General features: G+C 39.1%; 1 protein-coding gene across 1 annotated transcript in view; it reads right to left on the bottom strand.

The window, feature by feature from the left end:
* Positions 1-1934: 1934 nt before the first annotated feature.
* Positions 1935-15668, bottom strand: part of SLC49A4 (solute carrier family 49 member 4) — a 66002-nt gene continuing 52268 nt past the window's right edge. Inside the window, exons 8-9 of the mRNA XM_086750724.1 lie at positions 6737-6919; positions 1935-3930 (exon numbers count right to left, since the gene is read on the bottom strand). Of these exons, the coding sequence (XP_086606850.1) occupies positions 3815-3930; positions 6737-6919 (299 nt within the window). The 3' untranslated portion in view covers positions 1935-3814. The remainder of the gene's footprint in view (positions 3931-6736; positions 6920-15668) is intronic.

Consider the following 15668-nt stretch of genomic DNA (forward strand, 5'->3'; position numbering starts at 1 on the left):
TGGCTTGGGAGGACAGAAGCTCTTCTCCGTATCTCCTGGAGGGAGCCTGGCTCAGGGGAGCCAGCGGCCACGGGGGAAGGTGAAAGAATCAAAAGGAAATTAATGCAGTGAAGAGAGTAAACAGTGCCGTTAAGTGCAGCTTACATGTACAAACCCTGAGCTTCCTCATCAGCAGCGTGAAAGCTAGCACAGCTCCGCAGCTCACAAGGAGAAAAGCCGACAGCACTGGAAGCTGAACTGGGAGTTGTTACCGAACCAAAGCAGAAACCTGAGGAGCAGCCCATACTTAAAATGAAGAACTACTAAAAGGAGAGCAGTCATTATCAAGCATCCTTTCTAGCATTTTCAATATAAAACTTAGCACAATTATTTGTATTTTAGGAGGCTCTGCACCACTGCGGAAAAAAAAGTTCTTCAGGGCTGTGAACTTACAGGCCACGAAAAGGAGGAAATATTTTAACTTCCCAGGGCACCTTCCTCTGCTGGCAAGTCACAGGCCAAGCCAACACCAGCTATTCTGTGGCAGTGCAAGGTAACGTCTCATTTAGAGAAAAAAAAAAAAAAAGAAATCCTGTTATTGCTGATTTAGAAGTTAGAGACACTTAGAACTTCCTCTTATTAACAAAAGAAATGTTAACTGGTTTAAGCCTGTTCTGCAGTACTGCTATTTTATCAGCATTGCTTCGGGCTCTCCCTGCAGTCTCAAACTCTAACTTGCAATAAAGTGCAGTTATCCTGACAGCTTGGACGCTTGGTAAATCCAAAGGTTGACCTAGTGATAACCCATATCAAAAAAACATTCCCACAGGTTCCGCTGGGTTCCTGGCGTGAAATGGGCTGCTCCTCCAGAGAAGGATGCTGCTGCTGGGCACAGATAGAGATAAAATATTTTTCAGAGATCTCAGCAAGCACATTTGCAATCCTCATCTCTGTCCTGAGCCAGACTTGCTAATCCAATAAAATCCTAAAGCCTGAACACCAGGTGTGTGGAATGCAGCGGTGTCCTGCACAGCTTCAATTAATTTGTGAGTGCTCCTTTGGTTTTCACTCAGGCAGATTTCCATCAGACCTGCTGGGAACTCTGGTTGAGCCCTGACTGCAGAGCAGTGCCTGCAAGCCCAGGGCAGGTCTCCAGCAGAGCCCTTTCGTGCTGCTCAGCCCTGGGTAACGCCTCTATTTTGGTGCAGAGGCATCGAGGGCTGTAATTAAGACCACACACTACAGTGCCTAAGACAGACACAGAAACTTCTACCAAAGCAGAGTTCAGTAGAGCAGTGAGCAATTCACACCAACTCACAAAAACCCACAAACAGGGTTTAAAACAAGATGTTCACTCTTCTCCCCTGGCTGTATGGAGAGTCTGCATCTGGCAGTGCTGACAATTGTTGTGAATTGTTTGATGCTTTCTGGAACAGAGGCAGAATAGGTTACAGTCTGAATACTGCCTGAAGTGCTTCTCCATCTTAAAACAGTCAGGACAGTGAAAGGATTAGAAATCTGTCACTCGGGACAGTGCCCGAGCCGTGCAATTTTAATCTTAATATAGCTACAGTAAATTGCGGAAGCAGAGCTCCGACGAGCCATCCGAGCTTGCAGCTCTGCCATGACAATGCAACTCCAATCAGACTCTTGGCAAGCGATCCTTGGTTTCAGAAGACAATAAGTAGCAGCAGCTACTGGATACTGAAACTATTCCAGGCACTAAAACATAGTAAAAAAGCCGGACAGTTAATACCATTCATCAGAAAAACAGTAAGAGGATGATGCCAGTGGTTCTGAATGCGCTGGCGAGATTGATTTAGTTATCCCAGTGTGGGTTAGCTCCATTTCCACAGAGCCTGCCTCAAGACAGAGATCATTTAGTAGCCGATAGAGGCAATGAGCCGAGTCAATTTTCTGTTACTACAATAAATACATCCATTGCTCTGCAAACATAAAAGCAGGGAACAGCTTGTTTTATTTTACTGCACAGATGCACTCCTGAGTTGAAGGTATCAGTGGCATATTCCCTCCGCAGAAGGAGAGCGGACAGAACGAACGGATCCGTGTCTGAAGGGCAGCGCTCAGCTCAGGGTTTATTCAAGTGAGTTTACAGCGTCGGTGTCACCCCAGGGTGGCAGGGATGAGCCCCGCACAGGAGCAAAGGGCGTTTGATTCAGACTTCTACGGACGCAGAACCCTGCACACCCATCTCCTCCAACATGCACACACACCTCCTGCGATAAAATTGCTACAAGTAGGAAACCATTCACCCCTTGAAAAAAATTCATGTCACAGACAGAGTATGTTTGCATTTCCATTCACGGCAGTGACTGGTTTAGTTACAAACAGTGGCATACCACCATCCAGAGACATGATGACTTAAAATAAACCTATGTAAACACATACCCTTATATAACTTATATATATATTGAAGATATATATAAGTTTTATTTGTGTGTACATAGATATAAATACGCACGCACACACACAAACACACACCCCTAACAAAGCACAGAATACACACATGGAAATACTGTAAATGATGCTGAACTGTAATCTAAGAATATAATTAAGAAATTATTAGCAGGTTTAAAATTGAGTTTAAAAACTATTAAAGTGTCTTTAATATTTATGTTCAAGTAAGGGCCAGAACGACCACAGATTAGTACTGATAAAAAGAGCTGGCATTATATTTCCCACATTATGCCAAAACTCATGAGTTATTTCTCATTGTCATTTCGCCATCAGGGCACCTCATCAACTAGAAAGATTTCTTTTAGGAAACAGTGATTTTTAAGACTTGAGTTAACAAACAGTATTGTTTAGGCACCCTCAATCATAAATTAATTATAAAAACACACCCCTTGAAGTATGAGAAGAAAACCAGTGGGACTCGGACATCCACACCCACAGTACTCAGTGGCACAAACAGGTCTTCACAGCGAAAAAGGTACTGCTGGAGACAGGGGATGGAAAGGTGACACAGTGATGGCCTTTAAAACAGCAACACGTACCAAGAGTGACTCTCCAGTAAACTTCTGAGATACCACAGGTGCTCCGTGTTCAGGAGACAGAGAACCATGGTGGTATTTCAGAGGCAACTGCAGGTGCAAGCTTGGCTTCAGTGGCAGCTAATGCTATGGTTTAGATGTGCTCCAGGGTGATAACAAACACCTCTAACAACACTGCGAGGATTGTTTGGGATATTTAGTATGGCTAAAAACCCTGGTACCAGCATCTTACATCAGAAAACACTTTATGAGAATGTAAATGTAGTGTACAAGCACCAAATCGTTTTAGCTTAACCGTTAAATGGACACTCACCACATAAATGAGTAGCTATTTAAAAGAGGTCTTCAGAAAAAAAAGATTTGATTTTTCAAAAAAATCTTTTTTTCCCCCCGTCTCTTTTTGTTAAGATTATTTACTACTTCTGTTCTGATAGAAGACTGAAGATTGCTGGTACCCTGGTGTGTACAACCTTGGGTCGGCACACGCGCACACACACACACACACACACAACTGTACACCTCACTGCTACATCAATAGTCTTTTAAATAGAGCCCCAGTGCTGACTCTGGGACCTGTACATCAGATATATTCTCTTTGTGCATTTCAGCATCATTAACACCACTCAAGTTCCACATTTACCACAAATCAAGGTGGTCTTGAATGTAAGAACAGCCTGTCCCTCACCCTTTCTAATAAAGCCACAATTAAGTCTTGTGATTTCTTTGTTTTTTTCCACTGTTCAGCCGTGCAAATCCAGGCAGACGTGCAGGCAGCAAAGCTGACTTCCAGTCTCTTCCAACCCCTCACCAGTCCGGTGTTATCACACAGAGACAACGACATCGAGATAGAGTCTGTCGTAGGACTCACGGAAGCACAGGATGAGGAGCAGGCTGAGCAGACACGATCCTGGCAGGCACCAGTTGAACCAAGAAAACTCTGTAAAATAGAAAAAAGACCCAACACCTCAGAGCTATCAAACACATTCTGTGTTTAAAGTGACTAAAACGTTGATTGACAGCAGGTCTGAAGGATATTGTTGTGTTCTGAACAAAATTCTGACAATTCTCAATTGACAGATGGTTAACATGGTCTATGAGACTTCTCCATGGACGTCTTATGTATATATCAAGTTTAAGGTTTATATATATATAAAGCAATGTGTCCAGCTAATGTTAATCCTCCTTATTCAACTTGTCAATGGAGAGAATGCAGGGCGAAAAAAGTATCATTGCTAATGGAGAATAAACCACTTCTGAAGACTTTACTCATTAGTTCTTTGATTTCTATGGATTGAAAACTAAAACAAATTAAAAGCCTACAAAAAAAAGCAGGATTTGATTTTTGAATCTAACCTGCTACATTGTAAAAGAAGGGAAAACCAATTCCTCAGAAGAACCTTGCAAGTAATACGATCAATTCAATTTAAAACTAGTTGCACAAACAGCTCCTCAGAAGCCTCTTTTTAGCTGTTAGACATAATGTACTGCTCTTAAAAGCCTGTGTTCCACATTCAAGAAATCCTATCATCTGATATTTCACTACTATTTAGCAGTTTTATTTCTTTTTTTTTTTTCTCTCTCTTTTTAAGGTAGTGGTGCCTTTTTAAGGCACCACAATTTTCTTTTTTAAAAATCAGTCAATTTACTGAAGAAACATTAATTTTACTGGAGATGGTGTTTTATTTTTTGGGGGTTTTTTTAGGTTTCCTTTATTTTTATTTTTTTTTTAAATCTCTACCGAATCTAGACTCTCCCTCAAGGTCTGAGTTAATCAGAAGCAAGACTGCAGCACTGCTACTTTCTTAAACCTGTAATTTATATTGCTAAAAGAAAAAGCACAATCCATATTACACAATATTAAGGACAAACGTCAGAAAGCCTAAAAAACCAGCCTTCCAAAACCAGTAACCTTCAACAACAGCCTCTCTCATCCACCAAAAACCCTTACAGATTTGTTTAGGTAGTAATCTTATTAGAAACTTAGTAAAATTTTCCTAAGCTTGGAGAAGACCATGTTCTGTGATGCCAGAAGTCAACAGCTAAATAAATGCTTTGCTATTATTTTCCTTATAATAACCTTGCTTCATTGGATTAAATAGACTTGAACCCAAATATCCTAAAAGGCCAAAATCAACTTGTGAATCCTTCATGTCTTTTGTAACCCAGAATTTGTGACAGCACTGGTGGTGTGTGCTAACACATCGATCGCATGAAGCTAACAGTCCATTTGCTTTTGTTTTTCCCTTGGAAGCCTCTGCAGAAAAGGCGAAGGAAATTGCATCCAGAGGCTGCAGCTTTGGGTCTCAGGGCACAGCACTAGCAGCTGAGCTTTAGAAAGGCTGACACCGTGCTAGCTGGACCAAAATCTTCAGTGCACTGGAATGTTTCCAGGGCTTGGCTCTTTTACAGCCTTTGCAATATCAGAGTAACAAGGAGAAGAAGAGAGAAATCCAAATTAAAACTACTAAAGATTATTTGGCCTAAAAAGCAAGACCAAGGGAATAAGATGAATTTGTCAGAGCTCTGGTTTATCTGTAAGCTTCTCAAATGCCATTAGAGAATGTATTTGAATCAAGTGAAAGACAAATGTTTCAGATCATTATCTACCAACTTCTAAAGGATTTTTTTTTAGCACCCACTGGCATTGATCCCCCCAGTGATGACATGTGCTCTCGTATTTTCGATAATTTGTGAAACTGCATCACAGAGAATGGATTGTCCTAAGCACAAATTATTTTTTAATTTTTTTTTTTCTCCTTTGAAGAAATAAGAAAAATATTCCAAGTGCATGGAAATACCAACTTCAGGTTTATCCTTATCTGCATTTAACAATAGCTGCTAGGGAAAAAAAAATATTAGGGACAAAAAAAGGGCCCAAGTATCAATTTATGAGGGAACAAGTTTACTTTATTATAATTCTTCAGTCAGAAGTGAGGCACTGTATCTCCATCCTCAATTATTAACATTGCATTGTTACTCTAAAAAAAAAATGCTGAAAAAATTCTCAGAATATTCTGTGTAATCTTTTCAGCTCAGGTGTTAAGCGTTGGAAATAACAGCATATCTGAACAGAGTTCACACCAATTAATATTAATCATTAAAGCATTCTTTAAAATGTAAAGACTAAATACCATATTACCAGAGGCCAGCAGGGATGGAATTCAGATTTTACAATGATGTAGTTCAATATCAGTATAAAAAAAAACCCCAACAATAATTTCTCTCCATTTGTATTCACATACCACAATTTGAAACAGGGTTGCTGATCTGTTTGTGATTCCTTGGCACAGGATGCTCTCTCCCCTGTGATGTCCAACCCACCAAACGGAGCTGACCAGAAACAGGGCATTTCTGTTCTGCCCCTCCTGGGCAATACAGTTATACCCTGAAGCACCAGACTGGATTAGCTTTATTGGAGTTTTGAATACCCATAGATAAAAACACCATTAATGGCCACATTACTCAGGCGTTTCTAAAAATATGATGACAGTGTGTATTCTTGATGGTTTCTGGCTATGGGAAATTCTAAGTGGAATATGACTGCACACATCCTGCACTGAAGCATTTCATTTTTATTAGCATGCATATAGAAAAGAACAATTAAATTTCTTTTCCCTTGCTGCTACATAGGAGTATTCAAACATTTTATTATTAACAGAACTTGTATGTGCAAATCCTCCCTTTACTGACAAGGGTATGTCTTCATGCAGAATTGTATTTTCAAAGTAGCTTGTATTTCTTACCTGTATGGTAAAATGTGAGGAAAAACAAAAGCACTCCCATAAACATATTACTCAAAAAAGTGACAACTCCGCAGGTAATTCCTTCTGGAACAGGGTAGACCGTCTCCACAAAGAGCTCAAAGAATATTGGTACGCTGCTGTTGAGGAATATACCCAACAAAATGCAGGATGTGTACAGTGTAGCTATAACAGAAACAAAAACAGTTATTAATTTCACACTGGCATTTTCCCCCCTACTCAGAGCTGCCAAGAATACTAATACTTGGGTAACTGAAAAGTGCATAAACTTATTTTTATCCTCTGTGTATCATAAAGCATATCACATCCCACTAGTTTTAGGCAGAATGCATACAATGACTTGAAAAAAAAAAAACTGATTTAATTATTTTTTTTAAACAGAAGACATTCAGTTATTTCGAATTTAGTTTTAAGAAAAACACACAGAACAAAATTATGAATGCAAAGCATCACCTTCAATTTGATTTACCTCTGAAACGAACAGAAACTATTGTCCTACACACAATTAGGACAGGGAGCAATTAATGCACCAAATGGGACATGGATTAACCTTTTGACTTAGCTCTAAAGGTCAAAACTAATTTTGTTTCTACTTTACAAATAAATACTAACGATCTACTAGATACCAAGACATTAGTATTCATCATGGCCTGAGCCGCAACACGTTGAATCCCTTCTGGCTTCAAAAGGAAATGAAGGGCACCCAGCGCCCGGCAGGGACAGGACATATTTAATAATGCAGATTATTCACCATTGCACAACAAGTTATTTTTCTTGGACAAATCAAAAGGAGAATACAGATATTTATTCAGTAGCCTCAGATATTTTGTTCTACAATTTTTGACACTGCCAAATACCTTACAGTGCTTAATATCTTAGTATAGAAGTTTACTGTGCCTATAGTATCTATTAATAAACCTATTAGATCTATTTCTGAAAAAAAGAAAACTTCAAAACATTCAGTATCTATTCAGAAATTTAAACAAGTCTTTGCTAAGTACTGTCTTGGGAAGGGAAGATTTCCTGCCAACAGTCTCAACAATCTGAGATTACAGATCAAGAAAAATTATAAGGAAACAATTAGAGGGCTTGGAAAAAGAAAGGAAAAGCCTGGAATAATTTTTGAAGTTTCCACCAAAATGACAAGGAAACAAAGAAAAATTTTTCAGATGCAAAAGTGTTACCGAGTCACAGGGAAATTTCTTATAGCATCTTTTCACTGCAGTACAGTATAAAATCCTTATACTTTTTTTCCCTATAGATATATATATATATGTTTATATAAAATAGAAAATGCATTTTCAGTTTAGTTTAGTTTATGTTCTCGTCTCTTGGAAGAGGGAAAATTGAAACAGCTTTGCTTCATCTCCTGTTAAGCATTGCTCCATCTTTCAGTTGAGAAACTGTCAGGAAGCAGGAAACTTCCAGTTAAAAAAAACAAACTTAAAAAAATCACTGTTTCTTAAAATATGAAGTATTGTGGAAAAGAGATAAAAGCATTAAGAAGCAGAAAGGGCTATCTGTCAGATCCTCCATTTGATGTGGTTTGCTTCCAAGGCACAGAGACACATTTCTGTCTCTACACAGGATTTGCCTGGACAGGAAAAAGAGGAAAGAAGAGTCAGCCAGAAAGATGATACAGATGGCACGACTTCAGGAGGGACAGCTGGCCACCGCTTTTTTTAATATACCAGAATGTTCTGAGTTCTTAAGAAAATATGAAAAAAAAAAAAGAATTAATAAACTAAGATAACTTTTCAACTCTCGAATTCTCTTACTATAAACTGCAGAATAAAAGTCAAAGAAATGGATGGCAGGTATGTTCAAGAGCAAGGAAGGAAAAATCCAAACCAGTATTAGGATGCTCTTCCTAATGGACTCTTCTAGCGAAAACTGAAGAATTGATTCTCTAGTTACAAGATCCACAGAGTTGAGCTGTAAACCCTCACCAGTATTCAAAATTTCACAAACCTCTCTTTGAACTCCTTTTTACCTCAAACACCACTGCTTGAACTGTCTCTAACTGCTATCAGGTACAGCCAGCAAATCCGAGCACTGAGTTCAGCTATTTCATTTTTGTGTGTTGGCTTAAGAAACCAACACATGAATGAAATAGAATAATTTCAAATTAGCTTCTGTCCCTCATTACACTCACTTGAAGACACCTATACATAACTACTTCTAACTTCTAGAGAACATTTTCAGAACTCTCCCCAAAGAGAAGCTGTAATTTCATATTTGAAACTCAAACAGTGGAAGTAGTTGTGGAGCTGCTGAAAGCCACAATAAGCACCATCAAAAGTAGAGGTGCACACAGCGAGTGCCAGAGGCAATACCTCTGCAGGAAGACCAAAACCTCTTCCACAAACAGCAACAACCAGGAAAGGGGAACCGTGTGCCGCTGAACAGAGACATCGCTAGACATAAAATTTCCAAAAGCTTAGATTTACTTGGGGTGAAGGCAAAAATACACATCTAAGATCAGCAGTCATTTAACAGACTTCAAATTTTTAGTCAATTCAGTAGTTGCAAAAGTTGCATTAAACAAACAGAAGCCTTCAAAATAAATGTGATAATTAAAAATATGCTAGTTGAATTACATCGTTGCTTATCACTTACTAAAATGCATTAAGACAGCTAGACCGTAAGCAAGTAAGCACAGTAACTCTGTACCGTAGAAACTACACCCTTACATTTCCTTGTCACACCAGCTTACTTCAGTCATGCACATACACGTAGGCACCCACCGACACACCTCACTCTTCTGTACTGCCATGGGCAAAGCAGCTTCAGCGTTACCTTTTGGTTTTCCCCAAAGTACTTCCTGCCTCCCGCATGCCAGCTGAATATCAATGGCACCACCTCAGCCAAGATCACAGGTAATACTTATAAAACAAGATCTACGTACATGTACACACACATTTGGAATTAATAAGCAGAAATATCAAGGCAAAAGGACAGGGAGAACATAGCATCCAGTGGATGCTAATTTAAGTTCTAAGATCTAGTGGAAATTACAGCTTTTAACTGGTAAACCACAAAAACAAGCTCTGAAAGTGAAGGAGATTTAGACATCTGAAAGCCTCCCTTCATGGGTACATACTGTAGTGACGGGAAAATATTTTTTATTTCATGTTTCCGTAAATCATCTAGGGTCTTCCTGAGTGCTATACAAGTAAGCTTTTTCCATTAACTTGGCCGTTTAGTCACAAATTCAATTGGTCAACTAGACAAAGTCAAAGATAAGATACGCAGTTTCAGAAAAATAAGTTATACGAAGAAGTCAAGTAAGAGTTCAAAAGTGCTTTTTGCTTTTTGTTTCATACACTGAACAGCACATCTCAAATTCCAGCTCATGGGCAACAAGATACCACAACAGGGAGACCACCACCTATTAACAGAGACCATTTACTTCCCATTACAGCGACCTTGCATTGAACACACACAAACAATTACCATGATTTTATACGGCAGAAGAACAGCTGCTAAAGTTACAGCAATCGTTTTTTCAATTAAGACAATCTTGATGACAGTCACTGGAAATTAATATCAGGATACGAAAGCATGACAAGAAAAAAAAAAGTAAAAGAGATGATATACCAAGAAGCTATCATCATGTCCTACAGCCTAACAAGGACAAACAGCTAGCTTGGATAGGCCCACGCTGGGGAAGCATGTCATGCTACTAGCATAAAAAAAAAAAATCACTTTTCTTAGGAAAAGGAATTAACTGCATAGGAACCTATGCACAAAGTTGTATACCTGAGAAAGTGACAGCTGTGGGCATCAATAAGTAATGGAACTGGGCTGGGTTTGTTTAAACCACTTTGATTAATGTCATGTTTTAAAGATGTTTGTGTGAATTAAAAAGCTAATTCGCAGGGTGGCCACTGCAAAAAAGAGCAAGAAAGGCAAAACACCCATCCAATGCACAGCTGCTTCAGAGACTTGGCCTGGAGCTGCCACAGCAGGAGGCTCAAGGCAAGGCTTCATCGTACAATGTTCATGCTTGGGGTGTGAGGCAACCCCATGCTATTCCCTCAGTGCTCATTCTCCTCATGGCCAGGAAGGAAGCAAGGAATGCAAGCTGCCTTGGTAACAGCACTAGGAATGCTACCAGTTAGACTAAGCAAGGTACCGACTGGGGACTGATGATACAGTGGCTTAGCACAAAAAGGAGAAAAAGCAGAAAGAAGGAAGGTTCCTTCCATGCTTCTTATCCCCTGCAGGTACTCAGCCACAGGATGGCAAATACATGCCTGTATCCCAGAAACAGACTTCATCGAATGGTTTGGGTTGGAGGGATCTTAAAGATCATCTCATCCAACCCTGGTGCCCTGGGCAGGGACACCTTCCACTAGACCAGGTTGCATAAAGCCCCATCCAACCTGGCCTTGGACACTTCCAGGAATGGAGCATCCACAGCTTCTCTGGGCAACCTGTTCCAGTGCCTCACCAGCTTCACAGTAAAGAATTTCTTCCTTATATCTAATCTATATCTAATCTAAACCCTCTTTCACTGTAAGGTCATTGCCCCTTGTCCTAGCACTACATACCCTGTCAGAAGTACCTCCCCAGCTCTGTTGCAGGCCCCCTTAGGTACTGGAAGGCTGCTATAAGAAAACTTCCTTTTCTCCCAGACACAAGCTGTGGCAAAAGCTTTACACCAATTAAAAAAAAAAGGAAAAAATAAAAAATAAAAAATTAGGAAAGAAAATAAAAGGAATTCAAACAGGGAGGTGATTTAAATGACAGCATGCACTTGGTGTCCCAAGATGAGCCTGCAACACAGCAGAAGGAGTTTCGAGTATCTCTTGACATCCAAACAAGTTCCTGGAACTTCCTGGGATGTTCTGCAACATGTTTAGCAATTTACTCTTTAAATTACACCATCACTAAATTTATAACTACAGAACACAATCCAGACAAATGAAATTAATGAAAGAACCTGCACTGATCCTAAATGGTTCTTCCTGGCCCATTGGCACGTACATCTTGGCTAGTTTTTAAACAAAGAATATGAAGTATTACCATTTCTTTTTAAAAGTATTTTGCAGATAAATTTACAAAAGAAATGTAGATACTACAGAGCACTATCAAGCACAAGCAGGTGGTACAGTATCTTCTTCCAAAGTCCTCTGGCAGAAACTCTTGAACTCTGTACATTTTGTAACTGTTCTCTTCTGAGACAAACTGAGCCAAGACTCTCACAAATTTTGTATGGATAAACAGGAAAGAAAATACAACTGAACATGTTCTCTCGGGTGCAGCATATAATTTAAAGTGAAACCTACAGAGATCTAGAGCATTTTGTTATTGCCCATTAAAAAAGCACCCAAAATGCCAAAATGAAAGGATAACACCTCATGTGGATGGATGCTTCGTTGACTTCAGTATCCTCACAAATGTTCTGACCAATTCAAAGTTAGTTCCTACCAAACTCTCTAAAGTCTGGTAAAGTGGAATGAAACTTCCATATAATTTAATTCTTGCTACTGGCCACAGTGAGAATAGCTGCAGAAGTAGTCCTCCTTAATTTTTCCATGAGAAATGTGACTCCTTCAAGGTAAGATAGTAATTTTTACTGTAATTCATTTACAGGAACAAAAAACACAGTAGAAGGATGTCCCTATAGTGTGTGTTTATAATGTCAATATGGTTCATTGCCTGGATTTCCATTTCAGCACGCACTGATCAAATTCTTATCTCATGATATAGTTATGAAAGTAACCAAAAATCTGATCAAATTGGATTTGTTCTATATACTTCCCAAGAGAAAAGCAAGTGGAACTCACTTTGGAAGCAGAGCATTCACTTTGGAGAACTAAAAATTGAAGAAATTATTGAGTGAGCCTAAAAAAAAAAAAGAGACAGAGGAAGCTGGAAATCAGAAATCATACAATATTTGAGGCTTCCTATCAATGGGTATTTAAAGTGACCAGATTTATAGATATTCATCCCCGAAACACTCCTCAAATTTCACTATTAACACTGTTTTAAAACTGTTTTTAAATAAAACCCTTAAAATTAGTTCTTCATGAAGTACTCTGTCTGTAGATTTATGGAAGCCTTCAGGAAAACAAGGTCATTATTCCCATCTTGTGAGTGGGAAAAACACAACAGGAGTGGGGGTAATGATTTGCCCACAGCCATAAGCAGGTTCATGCTGAAGCTAGAAAAAGAAACGGTTTTCAGGCCACTGTTTTATCCTCTGGGTCCTTCTGCCTTATACTTATCAAGTACATCTGGTTTACAGTAAAGAAATTAAACTCAAAGAATAAAACAATCAGCATTAAATAATTAATATAAATCTTTTTTCAATACTTTCCTTTGTAGATGAGGACAGGGAGACAGATATGCTTATAATATTCAGTCTGTTGAACTCAAAAATAACATGTAGACTGCTTAACCTAAATATAGGCATCAGCTCATGGAGCTGCCGCTCTATTCAGAGTATCGCCATGCAGCACGAGAAAAGATTTTGTAAAGCAGAATTCTGCTGAATGTGCTCATAAATATTAGAATATTCTTGATATGCCATCCTGAAAACATTCCATTTGAGCTGCAAGCAAGCAGCGCTGCATACCAATTTTTGGAAAATGCTAGCATTTGTATCCAGAGATACTACCAGCAATACAAAACGGCAAGATACTGAAACTGGCATTACAAAGCCTTACACAATTATTTTGGGTCAAAGTATCCCATTGTACATAAATTCACATAATGAAGATCAGTACAAAGCAAACGAACAATGAACTTGGCAAAAAGGAACAGATCAGCAGCTGCATTGGGAATTCAATGGAGAAAACTATTTTAATGCTCAATGTGTACATAAAATTGCCTTTGAAACTTGCTGGACAATGCAAATAACATACATTAAAATTAAAATTTCTTAAAAGAAAATTCAAGCTTGCTTAAAATATAAAAACCCTTGATTCTGGAATCGGTTTAAGAACTGTGATTAGCTGATGAGAGATGATATAGTAGCTATGAGGGTACTACATCATTATTGCTTTGCTTTCTTTTTTCCCCACTCTGGCAGTCATAGTTCATACACAACTCTGAATACACTTTTTATAAAATCTTTTGGAGACACATTAAGAAGTCAGCAAGTGACAGAAGACTTGTCTTGCTCTGTGGCAGAAGGAAAAATGGAGCACATTATGGTAATGCAGAGCAGGCATTACACAATACAAACAATGCTAAACAGTCTAATTTAAAGAAAACACAAAGTAGTCATTGATTTTTAATATCTGCATTCTAAGTAATTACATTTTGTAGGAAATATCTTTAAATGATGCCATGCCTATTTACAAGGAAATAGGAGACTGTTAGACAAACAAGCGCAGGAAAAAACATTTTGCTGTGACCATTTTTTCAAATACAATTCTTCTTCCAATATTTAAACCAGACATTACTACAACTGATACAAAAAAAATACTGATTAAAAGAGAGGAGTTTGTTTGTTTGTATTTTAAAAACAAATATTTAGGGATTTTCTTCCCTTCCTTTTAGGGTGAATAACTGGCCAAACTCTCATCTTTTTAGCATTTCAAAAGCCTGCTTTCATGCAAAGGTACCCACCTGAGTGCTTACTCTGGAGACCAGTTGAGAGACAGGCAGAGGCTTTTCAGAAGTGGGGAAGGAGCACGTATGCCACACAACATCCACACGCTAAAGGAAAAGACTAATCTTGGACCTGGGGAAACCACTGGCAAGGTCCACCTATGGATGCAAATTTTATTCGTGGATCAAGCAGCTGGTGGGTGAGAAGAAGCCCATGACAATGTTCTCTAACCAGCCTTCACCTCTAGGGTGAAGCCTGCCCTGACACCTCAGTCAGTACAAAGGCTCCCATGAGGTGTGTTGCTTCCTCATCAAAATGACTGTCCTGTCCCACGGAAGAGCTCCCTCTTAACTGTACCAGCAGTCCATCAGGTCATGTGGATATTTTAGCAGTTTCCAGGTATTGCTGAAGACAGCAATGCTTATGGTTTTGTAGGGCAAAGTCTGACTTGCTGAAGAGAACAACACCAGAGGCAGGGCAAGAGAAGAGGGAGAGGCCTCTCACAAAATCCGAGCTAGATGTTTGGAAGGGAAAACCTCATTGCAAGATCAAGTGTATACCACCCACAAGTTTCCGTAACAGTCATTTTTGAACCCTGCTCGCTCTGCCTTAGCGTTTGAATAAGGCTGAAAGTGTGGACTCAGATGCATCACTCGGCCTGTAGGACCACCAAGTCTAACACTTGTGCTCTTTGCCACAAGACAGGAAGAAGTTGAGGGGCCTATTAACCTTCTGGCAACATCAAACTCTGTTGCCCTCAATAACACAAGAATCCCTGCTTTGCAGCAGGTGTTCAGTGAAGCCTGCAAAGTAGCTCTGGGATACAAAGCATTGCACAGACCTCTACTACAACAATGAGAAAAAAAAAAAAAAAGAAAAAAAAACACACAATGATGGTTGCTTTTGTTTTGCACATCTTCTAGCTCTACAGAAAAACAGAGAGGACAACTACCTCAAAGTCCACTGTCAACACTGGTCCTCTGCTCATGCAGAGCAATTTGCACCTTAACCAGCTACCTCAAATCATTTCCCAAAGCTGCCAGCCAACAGGCTGCATTTGACCTCCTACATTTATACTCTGATATACTCCACCTCTCCAACTTTTAATTAAAAGAAAAAAAAAAAAAACAAGTTCATCCAAATCAATTCAAATGTACCGTTTCTCCCAATTACTGCGGAATGCAGAGGTCATCATCACATTGCATCATTACATTGAGCAATAATCTAGCATGAAGTCCTATAAATTAGCTTAAATAGCTTGTGTGTTTTCATCCATAACAGCATATTTCATAAAGACATAGCACTGCTTTTCTGTGTAGAAAGATCTAAATTGAACAGGCGCATTAC

Source organism: Chlamydotis macqueenii, chromosome 6 (assembly GCF_036417535.1).
Source record: "Chlamydotis macqueenii isolate bChlMac1 chromosome 6, bChlMac1.mat, whole genome shotgun sequence".
NCBI lineage: Eukaryota > Metazoa > Chordata > Aves > Otidiformes > Otididae > Chlamydotis > Chlamydotis macqueenii.